General features: G+C 40.6%; 1 protein-coding gene across 1 annotated transcript in view; it reads left to right on the forward strand.

Annotated features, from left to right (window-relative positions):
* The window catches only part of AKAP13 (A-kinase anchoring protein 13), a 2,349,678-nt gene that overhangs the window by 1,173,573 nt on the left and 1,151,500 nt on the right, over window positions 1–24,605 (forward strand). Inside the window, exon 5 of the mRNA XM_044078370.1 lies at window positions 8,018–8,373. Within this exon, the coding sequence (XP_043934305.1) occupies window positions 8,018–8,373 (356 nt within the window). The remainder of the gene's footprint in view (window positions 1–8,017; window positions 8,374–24,605) is intronic.

Raw genomic sequence — 24,605 nt, forward strand, 5'->3', positions numbered from 1 at the left:
ATAAAAGGTGATGCTGTCAAAACAGATTTAGCAAGGATCGATTAGGTTGTTGTTTTTTTTTTCCAAACACCTTTATTGAATTATCATTTGTGACATAGGCAAATTTACATTCATATAAAAGTAAACAAACTATATTAACATAACAAACATTATACTTCACATATATTGTTATGTATTGTATAACCTAAACAGTATTACATAAATTATTCAATTCCTGTTTTTTTAAACAAGAAACATCTTCATTAAACTATTACTTACTACATAGACAGTCATAACTTTATATAAATGAAAACAAACCACACCAACACAATCCTAGTGGCGAACATTTTACATCATAAACCATACTGACACACACTCAGTTGCAAACATTATACATCACTTATAATCTACCAAATATTACTCACTCACACATTACAAAGCTCATTTAAGTCCTGCTGCCTTTTAGTATTCATCCTCCCTTGTATGTATTGTTCCCACAATTCCCATTTTTTTTCCTATGTAGTTTGCTCCTACTATTTTCTGTAGATCTGAATTCCAGTTGTTTTACCTCTTTTACTATATTCACTACTTCCAGTATAATTGGTTTAGATTTAGATTTCCATTTCTTAGTAATTGCTTTTTTGGCAGCCACCAATATCAGACACAGCAAGGCTTTACCATGTCTAGGCAATTCTGATTCTGTATCATAACTCAGTAAAATCATCTCCCTTAGATCAGTCTGCCCAACCTGCATCTCTGACAGTGCATCCCGCAGGGAATCCTTAAAGTCTGCCAACTCATTGCACTCCCAGAAAATATGTTCCCAATCCCCCCACACACACACACCTCTAACATTTCCTGTTTACCTAAGGGAAAATTCTGTGGAGTCTACATAGGGTATAAAAATATCTATGTAAACATTTCCAGGGAAAAATCCTAACTCTTCTAGATTTTGTTGCATATTTGGGAGACATACATATATCCCCCCATTGTTTCTTTGTGAATTGCTTATCCAGTCTGTCTTCCCAGTCCTTTCTAACCTCCTCTGATTGGTTCTTATAGTTATCATGCAATATTTTGTATGCTCAACTAATTATTCTTTTTTTAATGGCAACTTCTGTTGTAGATTCTATTAAAAACTCTGTCAGTGCTGGTCTTTCCTTTAGGACCCCCTATTTCTTTCTCTTTGCCTATACTCTGATATCAATCCCTGATAGGGAAGGCAATCTCTAACCTGCAGTCCAAGTAAATTCTTGGCATCTTCCCATCTATCATCTTTCCTTCTCTAGTTAATTTCTCCCAATACCTTGATTCCTTTGCCAGTTTTCTCCAGTAAATTCCGGCCCCCTCTTGCAGTCATTCCTATCGGCAGAATATTCCATTCTCATGTTAGTTTAGTTCTTAGAATACTTTCTGCTACTTTATGGATATACTATTCTGCATGATTATTATTGTTTTCCTTAAAAGCCTGCATCTAAAACCTCAGTCTCTCCTCCTTTCTTGAGCTTCCCTGATGTTTCATCATCATCCCTTTCCACATTGAATTATAGTTTTCTGCTTGTGCTATGTATATGATCTTAATTGTGTAGCTCTGAAATATCCCTTCAAATTGGGTAATCCCATTCTGCCCACTTCTACTGAAAGAATCAGTTTATCTCACTTGACTCTTGCTGTTTTTCCCTCCCAGATAAAATTCTTAAGCTCTTTATTAATTGCTATCAACAACTTCTCCTCTGGTTGATAAAAATATGCCTGACCTGTGTATAATACTAAAGGGACTAAAAACATTTTAGCTGCTTGTATCTTACTATCCATGTCCATATAAAACAAAGCTTCAATTTTCTCAGATATTGTATTATTTTTTATTTAGTCTTTTCCCACATATCCTTAGCTGCCACACTAGAATTCTTTTTAATGCATATTCCTAATATTTCATTTTATCATGTCCCCATAAATATAGGTATTGCTCAACCAGTTCATGTGTGGGTACATAATTTACCTCTGTTGCCTTTGCTTTAGCTTCATTAATTTTATATCCCAAAAGATTTGAAACTGTCTCAAAATGTTCCACAACACTGAAATGTCTTTTTCTGGTTTTGTCACATACAAAATAATATTATCTGCAAATAAAGCCAGCTTTTCTTGACTACCATACCAATTATATCCTTGAATTTCTGAGTCCTTTATTTTCTTTGCCAGTGGTTGTAAATATAAAGCAAATAATAAAGGGGAAAGAGGACAACCATGCTTTGTTCCTCTGCTCAAGCAGAAATTATCAGAGAGGACCCCATCCACTTTAATTTTCGCCTCTGATCCCTCATATATTCTCCTAATCATCATTATAATTGTTTCAGGAAATGCAAATGCTTCCATTGCCCTGCTCAGAAAGTCCCAGTATTCTCTGTCAAATGCTTTCTCTGCATCAAGAACCACCAACAACAATATTATCTTGTTACATTCTGCTTCCATCTGGAACAGCAGTGTTCTGTTAATGTTGTCAAATATTTGCCTCCCCTCCACAAAACCACATTGATCCATATCTATCAGTTTTGGCATTGCTTTTGCCATTCTTTTAACTAGTATAGACATGAACACTTCATAATCATTGTTTAGTATTGAAATGGGCATGTATGTAAGTATGAAGCTGTATGTAAGTATGAAGCTGGATCTGATGGATCCTTACTTTCTTTAGGTAGTAATAGTTATCATTGTTTTCTTCTAGAACGGCGGTACTTTTCCTCCTCTTAAGATACTGTTAAACAAAACCTTCCAGATCTTTATCAGTTTATTTCCTCCTAGCTTCCAAATGTCCACAAGAATACCATCTATTACTGGGGACTTTCCTGTAGATTGGTTATACATCACAATTTTTATCTCAGCTCCTCCTATCATAACTGTTAGTAATTGAGCCTCATCCTCCTCTAACCTTGGCATATTTAATTCTTCTGTAAACATTCCCACTTGTATCTTTTCTTGATTTTCATATTTCTCTGCTTTATAGAGACTGTCTTAGAATTTCTGAAATATTTATAATACCTCTATAGGATCTCGTTACCTTCTTTGTTATAGGCTCCCTAAGTTTGGAGACAGCCCTTTCTACTTTCTGTTGCCTGAGTCGTTCTGTTAAAAGTTTTTGTGCGCTACTGTTATTATCAAAAAAAAGTTGCTTACAGCAATCTTTCCAAGCTTGTACATATTATTGAGGTAATCCCTTATTTTCTGCCTAGTATTCTGCAGCTGATCCTCTTCTTGTTCTGTGAGATTCCCCTGTTGTGCAATACTTTCAGATTTGTCATTCCCTCTAAATAATTCTTATTACTTCTTAACTGTAGCTCCCTTTCTTTTATTTCCACTCTATTTTTAATCTCCACCTTAATTTTATCCCACTCCCTAGCTATATTTTCAAAAGAAATTTCTATCCTCTCTAACAGCTCCTGAATAATCTCCACTACCCATTCCTTAAATTCCTCTCTTTTCAACAGTTAGGCGGGACAGCGCCAATGTCTAATTTTTATTTCATTACCTTGTGTTTTTATTTTACTGCGGTGGTGGTGCTGCGGTAGTGTTGTCGCCTCACAGTTAGACGTTGCCCGTTTGATTCTCAGAGCGTCTTCTGTGTGGCGACATGCGTGAATGGGCGTTCCTTCATTGAAAGTTGTGCATTAGGCCCGGCAAGCCAGCACATAACAAAATCTACTGCCAGTCATTAGCGGACCGGAGTTCCGCCTTGGCGACCCCTAACCGGGAAAAGCTAAAAGACACAAACAAACAAAGCTTGTGTTTTTATTTTAGCTATTATTGGCAAATGATCTGAAATGGTTATTGGGTGGGTATCAAGACCTTCAATTAAATGCACATGTTCCTGTGAAATGTAAATTCTCTTTACTCTAGCCCAGTTTTATATCTTGGGGAATAATATGTAAATTCACTCTAAACTCCTGTTACTGAATTCACATCTTCGATGCTAAAATATTTTCATAAAGTTGTTCAAAAATCTACCCTACTTGTTATATTTTTCCCTTCTGCCCCCCTGACACATCATCACTGTTGCAAATCAAGTTCCAGTCCCCACCTATAAGTAGTATTCCTTGCTGAAAATTGATAATTTCTCCCAGAATTGTCTTAAGTTCTATTACAGCAGTGTTAGGTGGAATGTAAATACATGCCAGTGTAATCCTCCTCCCTTGTCAATAGCCCCTTAGCACTACAAATCTGCCATTATTATCTTTTTATCTTCTTCTGTCACTATTGGAGCTCCTATTGCAATTAATATATGTAATTCTCTTTTCCTTCATAGGTTGGTACTGAGCTATCTGCCCAAAGGCATATATTAGCCCAGCCACGTTGTGCAGTATTCACCACCCCTTTAGTAGTTCCCTAGACCCTTGTACTAGCAGCTAGTACCCTTGGCCCCTATCTAGTAGTGCTGTTGGTGTGATCCCCGGTGTGAACTTTCTGTTACCCATCCACTCATCAAGGTTCCTCTTGAAGAGTGATAGTGAGGGGCTCTGTCTTATGTAGATCGGGACCCTGTTCCATAGTAAGGGAAGTCTCTGCAAAGGGAATCTATCCCTCCAGCATGTTCTGTTCATTGTTGTGTTGAGGTTTATATCCCTAGTAGCTCGAGTAGATTTGGTTTTGGTAAGATGGAGCATGTTCAACAATTCTGGGTTGGACATGGCTCTGTACGTTAGACAGAGATCGCCTCTGAGAAAGCGGTATGCAACAGAGAACAGTCTTAGCTTTTTCAATGGTGCTGCATAGGGCAACTGTTTGAGGCCAGTAATTTTCTTGGTTATGTACCTCTGTGGTCTCTCCAGCTGCTGGAGATGTTTAGCCAGGTACATTCCAATTGGTGCATTGTACTCAATAATGGGTCTGATGAGGGAAGAGTAGAGGGGCACCATTACATCCTTAGATCTTGATGTGAACCCTTTCATGATCAGATGGGTCACATCCCAGGTATTCTGCTGAATAACCATCCTGAAAAATTTTCTTTATCAAATTCACATCTTCATTTGTTTCTGTGTGTGTCTCCTGTAACATAGCTATTTGCACTGTGCATTTTTAGTGTAGTTCACTGTTCTTTCTTGTTTGTATTTATTTGTGAGGCCATTTACATTTAAAGACATTAAAGAAAGCATAATTGTATTAAAAAGTTACTATTCCCACCTTTTATCTATAACACCTTGTTTGTTAAATGTCTAGGTCCAGCTTTTGTGTTACATGCATACACTGTTTGGCAGGTTGAATTTTTGTACAGTTGTTTCTTGCCATATCCATTTGAGCCTAAGTCACATCTTATAAAACTTTTTGTTTTATCGAAAGCCCTCAAAATTTACACTCCCAATACCACCCTAAAACCTATTAACTTAATACTAACACACAAAACTATGTACACCGTAAATATTGAAGTGTTACCCTCCTAATAGGAACAAAAGTCCCAAACTGACAGCCACACTCATAGACTTGAGTTAACCTAAAAGCAATTTCATCCATGCTAAGTCTCATGGTACAGCCTGTGCTTCTACTAAGTGCTGATTGATTTTGTCTTATCTTTGTAGCTCTCCCAGCTGGGAAAACCCCTGAATGTTTTCAGAGAACATTAACTACCTTGGGAATGCCCCTGAATGCTTTCAGAGAACATTATCTATGTTGGAAAAACTCCTGCATGCTTTCAGAGAACATTATCTTCTAGCCAATTTCCATTTTCTTTCTTTTCTTCCCTCAGCCTGTCAGTCTCCACTAGACTGTAGCCAGTTTCTCATTATCAGACTGCCTCCATGGTGACATGAGAACCAGGCAGCCAGTTTCTGTCTATCAGATTGTTTCCATGGAAACATGAAGACCAGCTGCAGAATTGTTACTGAGCTTACATGTATTTACTAAAAAAGCCTCATAATATTTAATGCTCTTTTTCATTTGCTTGCTCTCTTTTACAACTTGTTAATAAATCAATGTAAGATTTTAATCCAGTCATTTCCCCATGCAAGAATGAGAAAAAGCACATTAATCTGTCTTTCATCATGCTTTTTAACCAGGCTTTTTTATATACATTTCAGTGCCTACATTGCTTAAAACTGAAAAAGAAGAGAGACAGAGAAAGAAGAAAGAAAAGAAAAAATAAAGAACAGCAGCACTTGTTTACAAACCACATTAATTGGAAAAAACTTTACTTTATAACGTGAAGAAAACCACATACCATAATATTGGTACTGTTTAAGAGAATAAAACCTTTACTTACAGATAACTTTCTCCCTCCTCTTGCCCTCCCCAAAGCACTTTTCCGAATATTAATGACATGAAGTAGGGCATATGCTTTAGAGTCCCAGACAAATCCAACAAACTTTGAAAAAGTCCAGTATTTCCAGATTTTCTTGTTCTGTCGTATTTCACAAATATAATTATTGCATTGTAATCCCATATTAAGTTGCTGGTTTTATTACTGTTCATCTCCAATATCCTGTTTCTGCTTCATTCCAACGTACTCTCAGTTCTTATAGTCAACTCTTGCACTCCCTTCCTTCTCTCCAACATTTTCTGTTGAAACAGTAGAAAAGGTTTCACAGATGTGGTCTTTATTACCAGAAGAAGAAGAAGCAGAATCTCCTATTTCCCAGCTCACTTTTGGAAAAACGTTTGTATATCATCCTTAGCATGTATTTTATCAAAAATGATTTTGTCCTTCCAGGGAAGAATACCTTGAAGACAGCTGGGTATAGCAGTTTGAATCTCACACCTGCATCTCGACATTCCCTGAATAGTGGAATACATTTGCTCCTCTTCTGCCTGGTGTGCAATGAGTAATCATTCTCCACAAGCACTCTGCTGTCTCCTACGTTTAATACTTTGTACTTCTGTCACAGTTTTGTCAGAATCAGCTCCTTCTGCTGGTAGGATTGCATCTTTACTCTTAAAGGTCTAGGTTGCTTTCTTATAGCCATTTGGAGCATACACATGATGTGCCCTTTGAGCTAACAACTCCTGCTGTGGAATACCAGTCCAGTTGCTTGTTTGTGCTTTCATAAAATTAATGCAGTCTGTTCCTTCCAGCTTCTCTGCTACAGCTGAAAATCTCAGGTTTTCCCTATGTGCTCTGTCCTCTAATTCTATTATTTTTGAAACTACTCTTCCTGAGCAATCTCATATTCATCCGGCCTTTTCTTTATTTCGACCTCTGATTTTTGCAGCTTTATCATCTTATCTGAATATCTGTTTAAAGCTTCTTCCAGTTTTCCAGCTGTTTGTTGTTTGTGTTGATATACTTGAGATACTCCATCAGTGTTTTGTTTATTTTAACCAGGTCTGTATGCAATTGTCTTATATCTTCATGTAAGTTATTGGAAGTCATGTCTGAAGGTTTCATTACTTTTTGCTGAACAGCTGCAGAACTCTCCTCGTCAGTGTTTTTCTTCACTTTTTGTAGCTCATTTTTTTCCAGGTCTCCTATATTTCTTTATTCCTGGCATCCAGGCAGTGCACTTACTAGCCAGTTAGTGAAATTTACTGCTGGCTTTCTCTACTGTGTTTCTGCGTTTCTGTTTTCACATTGGGAGAGCTAGAAATAAGGTGTTGCTCAGTGTGCAGCCATCTTGGAATTAGGATCGATTAGGTTGTTAATGGTGCTGTGTAAATATTTTGGGTTGTTTTTGAAGCAAGATTGTAAGTTAAGACAGTCATTTTTTATATCTTTTTTTTTGCTTAAAAAGCAAATTCACAGCATCTAGTTTTGCTGATCAGGTGTACGATTTTGTGTATAATGTTGTATGTGCACTGTAATTTTTTTCCCATCTTTTGAATTAACCAGAAGATTCCAATGTATGATTTACTGCCATCCTAACACAATATTAAACTGTACCATGATGAAACTCAGTCTGGTTGTTTTTTTCCTTTGTTACGCACTGACTTGCAAATTGCCACTTAATGTTCATGCAGACTGAAAAAGTGTTCAGAATTCTTCTCTTAGTTCATATTTCTAGAAGTAAGTTGCCATCTGCAGGAAAATTTCATTGGTTTTATACAACTATCTTTTTTGCAGGCTGAAGAGGAGCCATCAGCAGGAGAAGGTGCCAGTTCTAGTTCATCCACAGATGATTCTATATCCTTTGAGGTAAGTTCCTTCCATGGCAGCAGCACATCCCTCCCGTTGTCTCAAGATGCAAAAAAAGAAGACAACAGCCAGAACTCACCTAGTAGTTGTGAGGCAGGAAGAGTGGTGCAAAGTAATGGTGGCCCAGCAATATGTGAAACAGAAGAAGAAAAAGACAGCATTACTGATGTCCCCCTGCGTTCATCCATTTTGCAAGCATCCATTCGCTCTATTTCCCCATTCAGAAGGCACAGCTGGGGTCCTGGGAAAAACGCAGGGAATGCAGCTGAAGTTAGTCAAGGAAGGTGAGTAGAAAAATGAATTCATGAATTTCTTTTAAGGTGATTGTCATAGCAGCTTTGCTACTGGAATACATTTTTCGTTTGTGCAGAGACCAGCCCTGGTTTATGTTTATACCTCTGTGTTTATGCTTTAGTCTCATTTAAGCCATGTTTTTGTTGTGAAGTTGTTTTTTCATGATAGCTTACTAAACTGCATTTTCACTATAGATGTTTGCCTTGTAAATCCTTTTAACTGTCCTTGATTGATCACTTTTGAGCCTACTTGTCATGTCATAATGCGTACAGAACAGTTAATTATGCAGATATTATATGCATCGGGTTTGCAGTTAAATTATTAACTACATGCTTTTTAATCAAAAATCAGATTGTGATTCTTACAAAAAAAGCTTTCATAACAAGGAAGATGCATACTTTTAATTCATTTCTTCAAACAAAGTATTGTGAAAGGAGCGGGGCAGTGGTGCAGCAGTTAGCGTTGTCACCTCACAGCAAGACGTTCTCCAGTTCATTTCTCAGCTGTGGTGCCTTCTGTGCATGTCCTCCCTGTGTACTCGTGGGTTTCCTCCGGGTGCTCCAGTTTCTTCCCACATTCCAAAGACATGCGTCTTGAGCATTTTTCCCCGGCCTCCACTGAAAATGGGCTCTATCCCAGTCAGACTTTACCGGTAAACAAATGTTAAATAAAATGTACATTTGCTGAAAGGCTTTAAAAACATATTCTTTAAAGACACTGAACTTGAAATATTCAGTACGTACGCTCAAAGCATTTTTAATTTTTTTAATTTATTCATTTCATAATGTTGAATGGATGCATATTCAGTTCCCTTTAATCTGCATACCTTCTAATGTACATATTGTAGATTCAGAAAAATGCACTTTAAAGTACAGTTGTGTAAGTTGAACTTACCATAACACTAGCTATTTGGATGATCACTACTGCAGTAACCTTAGCTATATGGGTTATATTCTGCCAAGGATTTAACAGCTGGCCAGCTTCCAAAGCTTCAGCTCACCTTCCACGTGCCCAAACTTTCAAGCAACGTGAGCTGAGCTGACTAAAAGACAAGTTTGGGAGCAAACCCTTTCAGAGATTTCCTACCAGCAAAGAGAATGAGCCTGGGCCAGGCAGGAATGAGGCTAGGAATAGCAAAAAATAAGTGTCCACACCCTGGCATAAAAAAATCCAAAAAAAAAACCCAAGAGGGATGGAGGGAGCAGCTGATCATTTGAACATCTACTGTTATGGTATAAGATCAACTTAGACAACTGTACTATTTTCTTCATATTGATTACTGCTGCAGTAGCCTTAGTTAAATGGCTAGATTAGCATAGTTAACTACATTTGGGAGGTGGAAAGAAGAGGGTCCAGGAGCTCCTAGAGAATGGTCTTAGCGAAGCATGATCTAGACCTAGAGAAGGGATCCAGTGGTATAGTGCTCTGTAAAAGTATATACAGAAGACCAAGTAGCAGCTTTTAGAATTCTACTGTAATCCAACCCTTCCCAAAAAAAGCCAGTGTCATTGTATAGTGGGTCTTGACTCTGCCTGGAATAGATTTGTCATGGTGAATATAACAAGATGTAATAGCCTTAGACAACCATTTGGAAATAGTCTGTTTTGACATCAGTTGTCCTTTTTCTTACCTTCACAAGAAATTTACAATTAAAGTGATGACCTGAAAGATTTAGTTCGGTCAAGGCAGTACCTGAGTTATCTCTGTGTACATCCAAGTTATGGAGTATCCTTTCTCCCTAATTTTTAGGTTCAGGAAAGAAAACAGAAAGATGGTTAGTTTGGCTTAAATTAAACTCAAATGCCACTTTAGTTGTAAGAGAAGGATTAATTCTCAAAGAAACACTGTCCATGTGGAAAATAAGTTAGAGTTGAACCTCAAGTCAGCCAGATTAGCTGGCTCAAATGGAGCAAGTGTTAGTTTGTCTAACACAAAATTAAGATTCCAAGGAGGGGTCACTGGTCTACTTGGAGGCGTGTTAAAAACCCCTTTCAAGAATATTTTCTCATGTCACTGCCTTGAAATAGAAGGATCCATGGGCATACTTGCTGAATGAACCTTGATAGAGGAGTAAGAAAGGCCATAGAATAGTAACTCAGATAAATATTGTAAAAACAGAGAACAACTATCCCAGAATGCATGCTGGTTATGTTGTTGGCAAGAACTAGAAAACCTTTTCCATTTCCCAGTGTATGATTTTCTAGTAACAGGCTTTCTTGCCTCCATTAGTACCTGCTGCACATCCTCAGGAAACAGGTGCCTAAAAGAAATTAAAACCCCATCTTCCAGGCAGTCAGTTGGAGATGATTGATGTTGGGATGTATTAAACACGCCTGTTTTTGTGTGAGTAGATCCATTCTGAGAGGAAGCTTGTGGTAATTGCCCCTGACCATTTCCAAAAGAAGGGAGAACAATGGATGTTCTTCGTGATTCACTGTTGCAGTCATTACATTTGGGTAATCTGCTGGCAGGTTGTCCTCAGTCAGCCTGAATTCCAAAGTCTTGGGTCCTGCGTCGGTTGCTGTCTCCTCTTCCATAACATCAGGGGTATAAAACAAGCAGCCAATGCCATTTTCTTTAGTCTTTCTTGCCGCACGGTGCCCGAAGAAGAAGCAGTTCGCAAATGCCGGTCGGCCGACTCCTGAAATCTTCGAGTTCGAGTTTCAGAACCAAAGTCTTCACTAAGGCTAAGTACTCCGTTGGGGAAACTTTTTTCTTGCTTCATACCGATGTCAGAAAAAGTTAATTGCATTACTTGTGGGAAGCAAATACCTCATAAGGATTTCTATTTATACTGTATTCCTTGCCTAGGCCCTGATCACAACGTGCCTGGCTGTCGGTTTTGTGCTGGATTTAACCAACGCACTATTAAGCGTCGGTTGCCTCAAAATATTTTGGAAACAGATTTAACTACCCTGAAATGTCGTCGGATAGCAATCCGGCTACCGGAGTACACAAAAAACGCAAGGAAAAGGACAGAGACAGACTGTCGAGGTCCAAAACCGACGGCGAAGCTTCTCCTAAGCCAGTCGACGGTTTGCCGGTACTCAGTGAGGCGGTTTTGCAGCCCCTGATACCCGCTGCTTTCGAGTCACAGGCCCCTACCGAGACCCATGTGGAGTCCAGCACAGCGCGAGATACTCAAAGTATTGTACCCACTGATGTCTCTTCCTCAGATGGGTCCGGAGCCGCTGAACAGGCTTTTGAGGGTGTATTCAGGCCTCAACATTTTTATATAAAACTGATGACAGCTGCAAAACCAAAGACAAAAGCAACTTCTAAAGCTAAAAAACCGACGCATGAGCCACGTGCACAGGCCGCTATGCCTAAAAAACAGATGATCAAAAATGGCTGAAGACCTAATTACCTTGATCAGGGGTTCCCAACCCCCTCCTGATAAGAGGCCTAGGCAAGACACTGATTATGAATCTTCAGATCAGGTTTCTATTTCTTCTGATCAGGAATTATCTATACCTCCCTATGAGGATTCTGATGCAAAGGAATCTATCCCATCTGCATCACCTCCTGAGGATTATTCATTTGGAGAAACCTTGCATACTTTGAGGGAGCATTTTCACTGGGAGAGTCAAGATTTCTCAGAATCAAAAAGAGGCTCAGGAATTTCCTTCTTCTCCCTCAGCACAGGTACATTGTGGATGATGTATTTTCAGAGTCAAGCTTGACTCCTGACTCCTTACCTCCGGCTCCCAGCAAGCCTGACAGATATTACAGGGTCCCTGACTCACACAAATTTTTATTTAGAAACCCTGCTGCTGACCCTGAAACTATTTCACAGGGTCCAAAGGGAGTTAAGGCCTCAACAGCAAAAAATCCTACCCCCTCTGGCAGATATTCAAGGGCACTGGATAGATGGGGAAAAAAGGTTTATACATCTGCAACCATGGCAATTAGGGCCTTAAACTGCCAGTTTCATATGCTCAGGTATCAACATGTTATGGGATTGCTGAAACAGAAAATGTTGTTGATGTCTGAATGTGCAGAAAATAAAGAATTGCAGGAATTACTGCATGCAGCTGAACAAGTTGGAAAGCATACTTTGCAATGTAGTTTTAATTCCTTGGAGGCCTCCTGCAGGGCCACAGTTACTGGAACTGTGATTAGGAGGCATGCCTGGCTAAAAGAGCAAAATTTGCCTGATCATGTTAAAGCTAAATTACTGGATGCACATTTACAGCATGATACTCTGTTTGGTATTAAAGCAGAAGAGGTTTTAAAGAAAATGGAAGACAAAGCTAAGTCTATGCAAACTGTAAAAGACTTCTTACAAGTGCAGCCACCAAGATTCAGTAGACACTGGCCTACAAAAAATTGGTCCTTTCCTGTGTCCGACAGAGCTCAAAGGGGTAAATCCAGATGCCCTAAAGGTTCTAGATACCAGGCACAAGATTCTTACAGGTCAAAGCAATGGGATGCTTCTACCTCCAAATCCGGAGGAGATAAATCACAACCCTATAGAAAACAGTCCCAATGACTTCCCTCTGCCATCTCCGTGCACTTAGTTTTTGGCAGCACCCTTAGGGGGAAAATTGGCACTTTTTGCTCAAAATTGGCAGTTAATAACCCAGGACAAGTGGGTGCTAAACATAGTATCACAGGGATACAGATTCCATTTCCATACTCTGCCAATGGCAAACGGTTGGCCGGATCTGCCAAAAAATCAATGGGCAGAGACACAGAAACAGGTTACGTCCATCATGGATATGGAGGCTATTCAGCCAGTACCAGAATAGGAAAAAGGAAAAGTTTTTACTCAAGACTGTTCTTGGTACCCAGAAAGGACAAGGCCTGGAGGCCAATACTGGATTTATCAATTTTGAACACATTCCTGGACATTCCAAAATTCACAATGCTAACTTTGCAGCAGCTTCTGCCCATGCTGGGCAAGAATGCTTGGCTGGTGACATTAGACCTAAAAGAGGCATACCTGCATGTCCCAATAAGGGAATCGTGCAGAAGATACCTCCGTTTCAAGGCTGGCTTAATGCATTACCAATTCTCTGCACTGCCCTTTGGCTTATCTACTGCGCCTAGGGTCTTTACAAAGTGCCTGGCACCAGTAATTGCTTTTTGCAGACAAAGAGATATGCAGATATATCCTTACTTGGACGACTGTCCCATTCAAGCAGAGAACAAGGACATTCTTCTTCAGCACATGGCGTTTGTGAAAAGGCTTCTAATATGCCTAGGGTACACAATAAACGAAAATAAGTCACAACTGATACCCTCTCAAAAGATAACATTCCTGGGTGCAAGCTTGAATACAACTGCCCAGATGGCTTTCCTCACGCCAGATAAACAAAGGCAACAGACTACTTACTTCATACTGATGGCAACAAAATCCCAGTCTTCTGCAAGACAAACTCTGCAGGCTTTGGGGTTCATGGCATCCTGCATCCTACTGATTCCATATGCAAGACTGCATATGAGGAAACTTCAGTGGTACCTAAAAAGTTTATGGAGTCAACATTGTCACAGTCTGGAAACTGATTCCTCTCATTCCCTGCCTACAGCAGGAGTTTCTATGGTGGGCAAAGGCATGTCACCAAAACATGGGACGGGCCTTCACTCTACCCTCTGCCAGCCAAACCTTAACAACAGATGTATCAGATTATGCATGGGGGGCCCACCTGGTGGGAAGATGCATTCAGGGCATACGGACCCAAAACAAATGCATCTGCATATCAACCAAAAAGAGATGTTAGCTGTTCAAAATGCCCTGACAGCCTTCAAGGACTTACTTCATCTAGGACAACTACTGATAAAGATGGACAACACCACAGTTATGCGGTATATAAACAAGCAGGGGGCACGCATTCATACCCCCTTTGCAGACTAGCCATGACACTGTGGGACACAGCTTTGACTTACCAAGTACATCTTCAAGCTCAATTCCTGCCAGGAAAACAAAATACACTGGCAGACGATTTAAGCAGAAAACGTATGGACCCTCACGAGTGGAAACTAGATCCATAAGTCTTCAGCATGATAACACAGAAATGGGGGAGCCCGGACATAGATCTTTTTGCCACTCCTCAAAATTATCAATTGAAAAGATTCTGCACAAGGACTTATCACAGACAAGCATGGAAAGTGGACACCCTATCCTGCAGTTTGAAAAACCTATCAGTTTACGCCTTTCCTCCTCTGCCTTTTCATCCCAAGGTCCTACTAAAAGTTAGACAAGAGAAACCAAAGATAATACTAATTGCCCCGGACTGGCCACACCAATACTGGTACCCAGTCCTAAGGAACTTGTCTCAGTACCCAGCTTGGACCTTACTCAAAGACCTCAGTTACTCTCCCAGCAAAACAATCGGATCCTGCACAGTCAACTCCAAACACTGAACCTGGCAGCATGGCTGATCATGTAGTTATGCAAACAACACCTCTCAGTAAAGCTGTGATGGATGTCATTTTGGAAGTCAGAAGGCCTAGTACTAGAAAATCTTATGCTGATAAATGGAAGAGATTCTGTGCTTGGTATCAAGCACGAGGAACTGATACAGCAGAACCAAATATTCCTCAGATATTACAATACTTGACTGAGATGCTTGACAAAGGCCTATCTTTCTCATCAATAAAAATCCATGCCTCTGCCATTTCGGCTCATTACAATACAGAGCCACCAATCTTTTCTCATCCTTTACTAAAGCAGTATCTTAGAGGAGCCAAAAATTTAAGGCCTCCCAGAAGATCACCAGTACCTGCATGGGACCTCAATTATGTGTTGGAAAAGCTCACCCTGCCTCCATTTGAACCAGCTGCTACTGCAGATCTAAAGTTCTTATCATGGAAAACAGCTCTGCTCCTAGCAATTACTTCAGCAAGAAGAGTCTCAGAGCTACAGGCCTTCATGGCTGTGCATGGCTGTGGAGCCTTTTATCATATTTTACCCAGACAGGGTGTCTCTGAGGACCAATCCTTCATTTATGCCTAAGGTGGTTTCCAGTGTGGCTCTTAACCAAACTATTCATCTGCCAACCTTTTATCCAAATCCGCAGAACAAGGGGGAGAGAATTCTGCATTCCTTGTATGTACACAGACAGCTAAGATTCTACTTGAGCAAGACTAAAGCTCTAACAAAAACTGAGCAATTACTAGTGACATATGCTGCAGGATCAGAAGGAAAGGCTATCTCAAAGCAGACTATTTCAAAGTGGATAAGCCACTGCATTCATTTCTGCTACTTACACCATGGCAAACCTGTGGCCAAGGGCATTAGGTCTCATTCCACCAGAGCTGCAGCTACATCAGCAGCCTTTCTCAGAGGAGTACCAACCAAAGACATTCTAGAGGCTGCTACTTGGAGTTCTGTTCACACCTTTACAAAGCATTATCATTTGCCTCTATGCTCTAAGTCCAGGGCAGGCTTTGCCACTGCAGTTCTGCAGGGCCTTATAGCCGCCCCTAATGCTGTTTAGCTCCAGCCTCCCATCCATAGCTTTGGGATTCTACCCAAATGTAATGACTGCAACAGTGAAACATGAAGAACGTAGTACAGTTGTGTACACTTACCATAAATACAGTTGTTCGTGTGTATTCACTTTTGCAGTCCAGGTTACCCACCCGCCATCCCCCTTTCATTCTGGAGTTTATTTTTCCTTCACTATCTTCTACAACCTATGTGGTGTATTTGCTTGTAGATGAAGGTAAGGTTTGTATTGTTGCATGTATATATAGTTTATATATATATATATATATATATATATATATATTTGCTCCCCATTTGGGGGCACCTGACATCTGGGGCAAGAAAAACTAAAGAAAATGGTGTTGGCTGCTTGTTTTATACCCCTGATGACCTGACGTCATGGAAGAGGAGACAGCAACTGACGCAGGACCCAAGACTTTGGAATTCAGGCCAACAGAGGGCAACCTGCCAGCAGATTACCCAAATGTAATGACTGCAACAGTGAATACACTCGAACATCTACATTTATGGTAAGTGTACACAGCTGTACTTTGTCTGGGCCAGAAGGGAGTCACAATAATGATCTTATGGGATTCCTTCTCAATCTTCAGAAGTACCCTGGATATTAGTAGAAAGGCATACAGGAACATTTCTGCCTAAATAAAGGAAAAGACGTCTGTCTTCCAGGCCTTCCTGCATAGAGTCCTCAAACAGAATTTTGCTCATTGATTGTTCAGAGAGGAGGCAAAGAGCTCTACTTGAAGAACTCTCCACAGATGGATCAAATCTTGGAAGACCCCCTGGATCTAGTTTCCATTCATGATGGTCTGCTCTGGTCCTGTACAGCTTGTCTGCCACACACTTTTGCTCTGACAAAATTTAGGATGCCTATAGAGTGAAATTTTCCTATGAAGCTATATCCCAAGCTAATAAGGTTAGTCTGCAAAGGGGGCATCACCTGGTTCCCCCTTGCTTGTTGATGTACCACATCACTGTGGTACCACAGTAGGGGCCACTGTGGCACTATCTGTAACCACTTTAACCCACCAAGTCACACAGCCACCTGGGGTCCCAGAGACCAAAGATGGTTCAGAGAATTGAGTGCCTTGATCAGGACAAGTATCTGTTGATATTTATGTGCTTGCATCTGTCATAGGTTTCCCACACCCCCTGCTCTTTTATATCTCCTGAAACAGCTCTCCAAGCAAAGTTTGAAGTAGCTGTGGTGACTGACTGCTTTGGAGCAGGGAGGGAAAAGGGTTGACCTTGATTTAAGAATATCTGTAGCCTCCACCAAGTGATTCCTCTTCTGACAAACCCCAGTACTTGGATCTGAAAAGATAAAGGGTACTGATGATGAGACCAAAGAGATTTTAGACACCACTGCATTTTTCTCATGTAGAGTCTTACCAGGGTTATCATGAGAGTCATAGACGCCATGAGACCCAAAATCCTGAGGTATTCCCTTGCAGTGACCAAAGACTGGGTGGAAAATCTTGGAAGTAAAAAATAGATAAGTAAACATCTATTTCCTCCTGTGGAAGAAAAGATCTTTGAACTGAGGTGTCTAGTTGACATCCCAGGCACACAACCCTGTGTGAGGGAGTCAAGAAAAAGTTTTGAATGTTCTCTTGGAATCCCAGCTTGTGCAAGAAATCTCTCACTCAAGAGAGAGAGATTCCTGATGTTTTGAAAAAAAACTCTGCAAAGATAAGTGAGTTGTTTAAATACAGAAAAATATGGATACCCTGTAGCTTGCAGTGAGCTATAACTAGAACTAGCCACTTTGTGAAAACTCTTGTTGCAGTGGATAGTTCAAAAGTGTAAGGCAGAAAACTGCTAATTTTATCCAGACACACAAAACCTTAAGAAATGCCTGAAGTTTGGATGAATAAGAATTTGTAAGCATCTTTTAAGGCTAGTGTTACCAGGAAACTTCAAAGATGAGGAAGATGTAACAGGTTGAGAAGTAAAATCATTTTGAATTTGGACATGATCACAAACAGGTTTAGGAAAGAAAGAAAGAAAGGTAAAGAACTGGTTTCCAAGCACTTTCTTTCTTTGGGACCAGGAACATCCTTGAATAAAAACCTCTTCCTCAAGTGGGAAGGATGATCTGGTTCTATTACTCCTTGGGACAGCATGTGATGAAGAACATGTGGAAACAAAACAGTCTGATCTGCAGGATGAAGAATGACCCCCCTGGAAAGGATGAATTTCCTCCCACTGCCATCTGTAACCCTAATGAATGATTTTTGGAACACATTTGTCTGAAACAAACTGTTGCCAAAGAGAAAAATGGAGATTCAGACATTCTGGAAGAGAAAACGGGCTGGGGGAGGAGGTCATAAGGTATTCTGAATAGTTGTTCAGACTTGTTGGACTGTCCTTAGTTTCATAGGTAGGTACTAGGCTATTGGCCCTAGAGCCTATAATACAAGCCTAGCCAAAAAGGTACCCTGGCTTTTGCCAAAAAAGAAAATTATTTTCCTGTGCCCCTGTCAAGCAGAACCACAGAAGTGATCCCCGGGGTGAATTTCCTATTACCCATCCAATCATTAAGATTTTTCTTGAAGAGTGTTAAGGAGGAGCTTTGTTTGACATAGATAGGTAGTCTGTTCCAGAGTATGGGAAGTCTCTGGGACAGGAATCTATCCCTCCAGCATGTTCTGTTTATTGTGGTGACAAGGTTTAGGTCCCTAGAGCGTGTAGCTCAGAGGGATTGGGATTTCTTTAAGTGGAGCATGTCCAACAGCTCTGGGTTTGACATAGCTTTGTATGTTAGGCAGAGATCGCCTCTGAGTAGGCGATATGCGATGGAGTAAAGCTAGAGTTTTTTTAGACAGTCTGCGTAAGGCATCTGTTTGAGGCCAGTAATCCTCTTTGTGAGGTATTTTTGTGGCCTTTCCAGTTGTTGTAGATGTCTTGTGAGGTACATACCAAAAGGGGCGTTGTACTCTATAATGGGTCTAATGAGTGATGAGTAGAGGGGAACAATGACCTCTTTTTTTCTGGATGAGAAACCTTTTGTGATTAGGTGTGCCATATAAAAGGATTTCCTGACCACTGTGGCGATGTGATTATCAAAGGAGAGACTACTGTCCACCTGTGTCCCAAGGTCTCTTATCACACTTTTGGTGTTAAGTAGACTACCGCCTATGTGGTAGTTCATGGGTACAGAGTTTTTACCAAAGGGGATGACAATGCACTTTTTAGCATTGAGCTTGAGACCATGTCTTTGACACCAGGCATCTGTCTCAGTGAGGCCCTTTTGTAGGATGTCCACATCGTTAGGAGTTTTGATTATGGCTCCTAGTTTGCAGTCATCTTTGAATTTAGTTAGCCAAAGACCTTCTGTGTTAGCCTGTACTTCAGATAAGTAGATACCAAACAGGAGAGGACCCAGGACTGAACCCTGTGGTACTCCACTTGTCACTGGTCTGAAGTCTGATTTGGAGTCTACTACTTTCACGGTGTGGGTTCTGTTAGTAAGCCAGTTGGCAACCCATCTTGTGACATAGGGATTTATACCTAGTTTATTGAGTTTGTCTATAATTCCAGAATGGGGGATGGTGTTGAATGCCTTGGCGAGCTCTAGATAGGCTGTGTGAACCACCTTACCCTCATCTATAGCTTTGGTGACTACTTCAAAGAAGTCTATCAGATTTAGGAGACATGATCTGCCTTTTACAAACCCAAACTGTGTGGTGTCCAGAGTTTGGATATCTCCAATGTCTTTGTTTATGAGTTCCATGATGATATGTTCCATGGCCTTGCAGACGAGGCTCGTCAGGCTAATGGGGCAGTAGTTCCCGGAGTCTGTTGTGGCCCCCCCTTTGTGGAGTGGGATAACTGTTGTGGTGCGCCATTCAGTGGGCACAAAGCCTGAGGTGAGGCTATGATTGAACATTGTACTTAGGTGGGGTGCCAGTTCATACTGTAGTTCATGTAGAAGGCAGCCTGGGATGTTGTCAGGTCCCATGGATGCTGTGTTCTTGGCTTTGGAGAGTGAGGTTTTTACCTGTGCAGCTGTGATTACAGGAACTTTGCATTCTTCCGGTATAAAGATAGGCCCTTTAGGAGGTGAGAGGGGGGTAAAGTTAGCAGTGAACCTATCTGCCAGGATGTTGGCGATATCAGTTGGTTCTGTATATTTAGTGTCATTTTGCTGTAACTCAGAGCAGATCTGAGTGTTGCCATTGAGATTGTTGACATAGCTATAGAATGCTTTGTGGTTGTCTTTCGAATCAGTGGCAATTTTGTTTTCATAACTAGCTTTGGAGGTTTTTATGAGGGATCTCAGATTCTTACTAAGGCTGACCAGGAAGTTCCTCCAGTCGTGGGATTTTACTCTTTTTTGCAACAGTTTCTTTCTTCTGTTGTAGAGTTTGTTTATGGCAGAAGACTGCCAGATTGGCTTCCTTTTTTTGGAGGATAGCATCTTGGTTCTGTTAGGGATAGCACGATCCATGCACTCGTGTAAGTGCTTATAAAGTGCATTTGTGTAGGATTCAGCAGTCATACCTCTATTGTCCATCTGCAGTTTCAGTAGGTTTTAGACTTCTTTTTCTGTTTACCTGAATTTTGTTGAGACTGTTTATTCTGTTTTTGTGCCAAAATTGGATGAGGATAAAGAAAATCCCTTGGACAATTTAGAAAATGAAGACTGAAAAATCTTAGAGATTCACTGGATCGCCTTGCCCCTTTCATCACACTTTTTGATCACCTCTGCAGCAGAAGGGCCAAACAATAAATCTCTATCCAGGGGAGAATTTAAAATCTAATTTTTAATATCTGGAAGGTTTGGGAATGCAGCCAAGCAAACCTCCTTAAAAAAATACCACTGGCCATAGCCCTGGAAGAAGTATCAACAGAGTCTTACACACACTGCAAACAATGAGTAGTGACCTGTGCAGTAGAGGAAACTAAGTTATTTAAAGTACATTTTTCTTTGCAAGAAGAAACTGTAGATAAAACATTCCTCTTACTTTCACAATATGTCAGAATAAACTTTCACTTATGAGCACGAATGTTTAAAATTCTGAAATTGAAGTTGCAGAAGTATACCCTTTTTTCCCATCCTTATTTGAAAGAATAGGACTGGAATTAACTAAATGCTTAGCAGCATAGGAGTCGACTAAGGCAATAGCTGCTGAGCCAGGTTTGGGAACAGTATATAATAATTTAAAAGACTGGGGAACATTATACATCATATCTGCCTTTTTAGACACAGCTGACTATCAGAAAAATTGGATGCAGTAAGAAACACATCCTCTAAAGCAGTCAGGACAGGAGGAATGGGTGTAGGTTCTGGAAAATCATTCTGTAAATACTCATAGTATTATTTGAAGTACTAAGAAACCTCAGTGTTTTCCCACTGCAAACACTGGGACATTTTAGCAACAGTCTCAGAAAAAGAGAAACCGCCAGTCAGAAATCTGAGGACAAAACCTGACTCCATCCCTGCATCTTCCTGTTCAGATTCAGAATTTTGAATCTATTCAGGAAAGGAGAAATCCATCTTTCTTTTACCAGAAACTACTCTGTGAGAAGGATCAATAGCTTGAATCAAACCAGGATCCAGTCTCAATAAACTACTTCTAGCCAAAGAAATTTGAATAGGATTTGATGCATGCTTGGTTTTCTGTTTTTTTTACATGAAAAATGGAGCTAACCGTGTTACTAATGGCAGTCAGTGCTTCACCAGAGATGGGCACAACATTCTGACACAGCAGGGAAACCTTCCCTGTTCCCTCTGCCATAACTAACAAGAGTGGTTCTCCCTTGCCCACTGAGGGAACCCCAACAGCAACAGAGGACGTGGCTAATCCCCGGTCCACAGTGGCTGTAGGTGCTACACCCATGTGATCTCGGGCAAAAGCTGAGTGGTCTGAGGTACAACAAATGGCCACAGCAGAGTCACTCACCTGTGGATAAGGCAAACCACTAGCCTGCTGTGGTGGTAAATGGTGTTTGGCTAACTTTTTCTTTTTGTGTCTGGAAGAAGGACCGACTGTAGGATTGACAGTCTGCTCCATGGGTAAACCGAAAATGGTGTCGCTATCCTGGGGAAAACAAGCAACAGCGCTAGTAAAACTACCAGTCCACAAAAGTTTTTTTTTTTTTTTTTTTTTTTTTTTTTACAGAAAAAACACAGTAAAAAGCACTTTCAAACACTATGGCAGCCCTGTAACATTAAAATAAACACAATTTCTTCACAGAAAATATTTTATCAGTTAGATAACACTAATTAAATTGACAGAAACTATTGCTCCATTTAAAAGTGTACAGGCACAAGATGATCCATTAAAACACAACACTCCTAGTTTTGAAATAAAAAGCCACGGTGTTGCAGCGGTAGCATTGTCTCCTCACAGCAAGAGGTTCTCCCGTTCGATTCTCGGCTTGAGCGCCTTTTGTGTGGAGTCTGCATGTCCTCCCCGAGGTCGACTAGCGTTCGAAAGACATGCGTGAATGAGCGTGCCTTCGTTGAAGGTTGGGCGTCGAACTGGCACCTCATCACCGTAAAAATCTACTGCCAATCATTAGCGGACCGGAGTTCTGCTGTGGCGACCCCTAACCGGAAAAAGCCAAAAGAAAAACAACAACTCCTAGTTTTGAAATAATCTCCTGATGAGGAAAGTAATAAATCATTAGTACAAAATAAGAAAACGGAAAGTTTTTTTCCCCAAAGGGAACTTATCTGCCCAGCTAAGGAAAGCACAAGCTGACCACTGATCCTGAAAAGCCTCAGAGGAGCATACTGTTCAGCACCAGTAAAGCTGTGAAGAATGTTGTGTTTAAACTTGTCTTGTAGTCATTTCAGCTCAAGCTGCTTGACAATTTGGGTGTGTGGAAGGTGCCCTGAAGCTTTGGAAGCTGACCCGTTATTTTTTCCATGGCAGGATATAACACATAAAGTTAATAATACTGCAGCAGTGACCAGTATGAAGAAAATTATGAGATGGTGGTCTTTTTGTTGTTATGGCATACTGTAATGGCTACTTTTAATGGTATAAGCAAATGTTTTCTTTATTACTAAAATATTTCCTGACACCTTGGATTTTCACCTTAAAAGGTGTCTTAGAAACTTATTTCCCTCCATTTAAAAAAGAATTGAAAATGATTTTCCTCGGTCAAAATCAGGCAGTGAGTATGATATCACTCTGTTAGTTTTCCCCTTTCAAAGCTATAAAATTTAAAACAAGTATTTTATTACAGCTCAGAGTCTACGTTTATAAGGCAGGACAGTTTAGGTCCACATTTAAACCACTGTCAGTGTAGTGTAATATGTTAATAGTAATTTAACATTCATTTCCAAGAGACAGGATTACAATCACAAAATTAGGTGTTCATCAAGGTATTTTTTATCATTTTAGTATATTCCTGCAAAAGTGTGGGAGTCTTCTTTAGGTATTATAGCCACATAAGTAACATTTGTTTCCTCTTTTCCAGAAAATATTTTAGATGTTCATCGTGTTACACTGCTGCAGTCATTACACTTGGGTTATCCTGCTGTCAGGCGGTCCCGCAGTCGGCCAGAGTTGCAAAGTCTTGGTCTGGCGTCGGTTGCTGTCGCTTCTTCCCTGACATCAGTGCACCAGGGGTATATAAGTTGCATCCGACGCCGTTTTCTTCAGTCTTTCTTGCCTTGCAGTGCCCGAAGCAAAAGCAGTTCACAAGTGCCGGTCAGCCGACTCCAGAGATTTTCGAACTCGAATTTCAGATCCGAAGTCTTCAATAAAGCTAAGTACCCCATTGGGGAAATTTATTTCTTGCCTCAGACCAATGTCAGAAATAGTTAATAATTGTATTTCTTGTGGGAAGCAAATACTTCATAAGGACTTCCACTCTTACTGTATTCCATGCCTAGGCCCTGATCACAACGTCACTAGTTGTCGGTTTTGTGCTAGATTTAACAAACGCACTATAAAACGACGTTTTGATTTTGCTTTGCACTACTTTGGCCGAAGGTTCAATTATACTATGCCGTTGGAACAACCGACGACCGCAATTCTTAAAAAAATGCAAAGACAAGGATAAAGACAGACATCCGAGGTCCAAAACCGACGACGAAGCCTCTTCTAGGCCATTCACCGGTTCACCGGTTCTCAGTGAGGAGCTTTCGCAGCCCCTGACACCCGCTACCTCAGAGCCACAGGCCGCCTCTGACTCCCACATGGAGACAACTAGGCCTCTGGAAACTCAAGGTATTGGGCCTACGGAAACTAATCCCTCAGATGGGTCTGGAGCCGCTGAGCAGGCATCGGCTTCTGAGGGTGTTTTCAGACCTTCACAACTTACCATTAAAGCAACAGCCAAGACAAAAACACCATTAAAGACAAAGAAGCAAGTACAGCATTCTCCTGGACAGTCCTCCATGCCTAAGAAACAGATGCTTAAAATGGTCAAAGACCTCATTACTCTAATCGGGGGTTCCCATCCCCCTCCTGAGAAAAGGCCTAGGCAAGATACAGACTATGATTCCTCTGATCAGGTTTCCATTTTCTCTGATTCCTCTTCAGACCAGGGATACTCTCTACCCCCCTATGAGGACTCTGATGCTGAAGAATCTATCCCTTCAGCCTCTCCTCCTGAGGATTACTCTTTTGGGAAAACTTTACATACCATGAGGGAGCATTTCCATTGGGAAAGTCAGGATTATTCAGAATCCAAGAAAAGGCTCATGGACTTCCTTTTATTGCCTCAGCACAGGCCCCTGGCTATTCCACCTGAGTTAGATAGTGTGGATGATGTGTTCTCTGAATCCAGCTTATCTCCTGATTCTTT

Source organism: Protopterus annectens, chromosome 7.part0, assembly GCF_019279795.1.
Source record: "Protopterus annectens isolate FY-2018-M chromosome 7.part0, PAN1.0, whole genome shotgun sequence".
In the NCBI taxonomy this organism is placed as follows: domain Eukaryota; kingdom Metazoa; phylum Chordata; order Ceratodontiformes; family Protopteridae; genus Protopterus; species Protopterus annectens.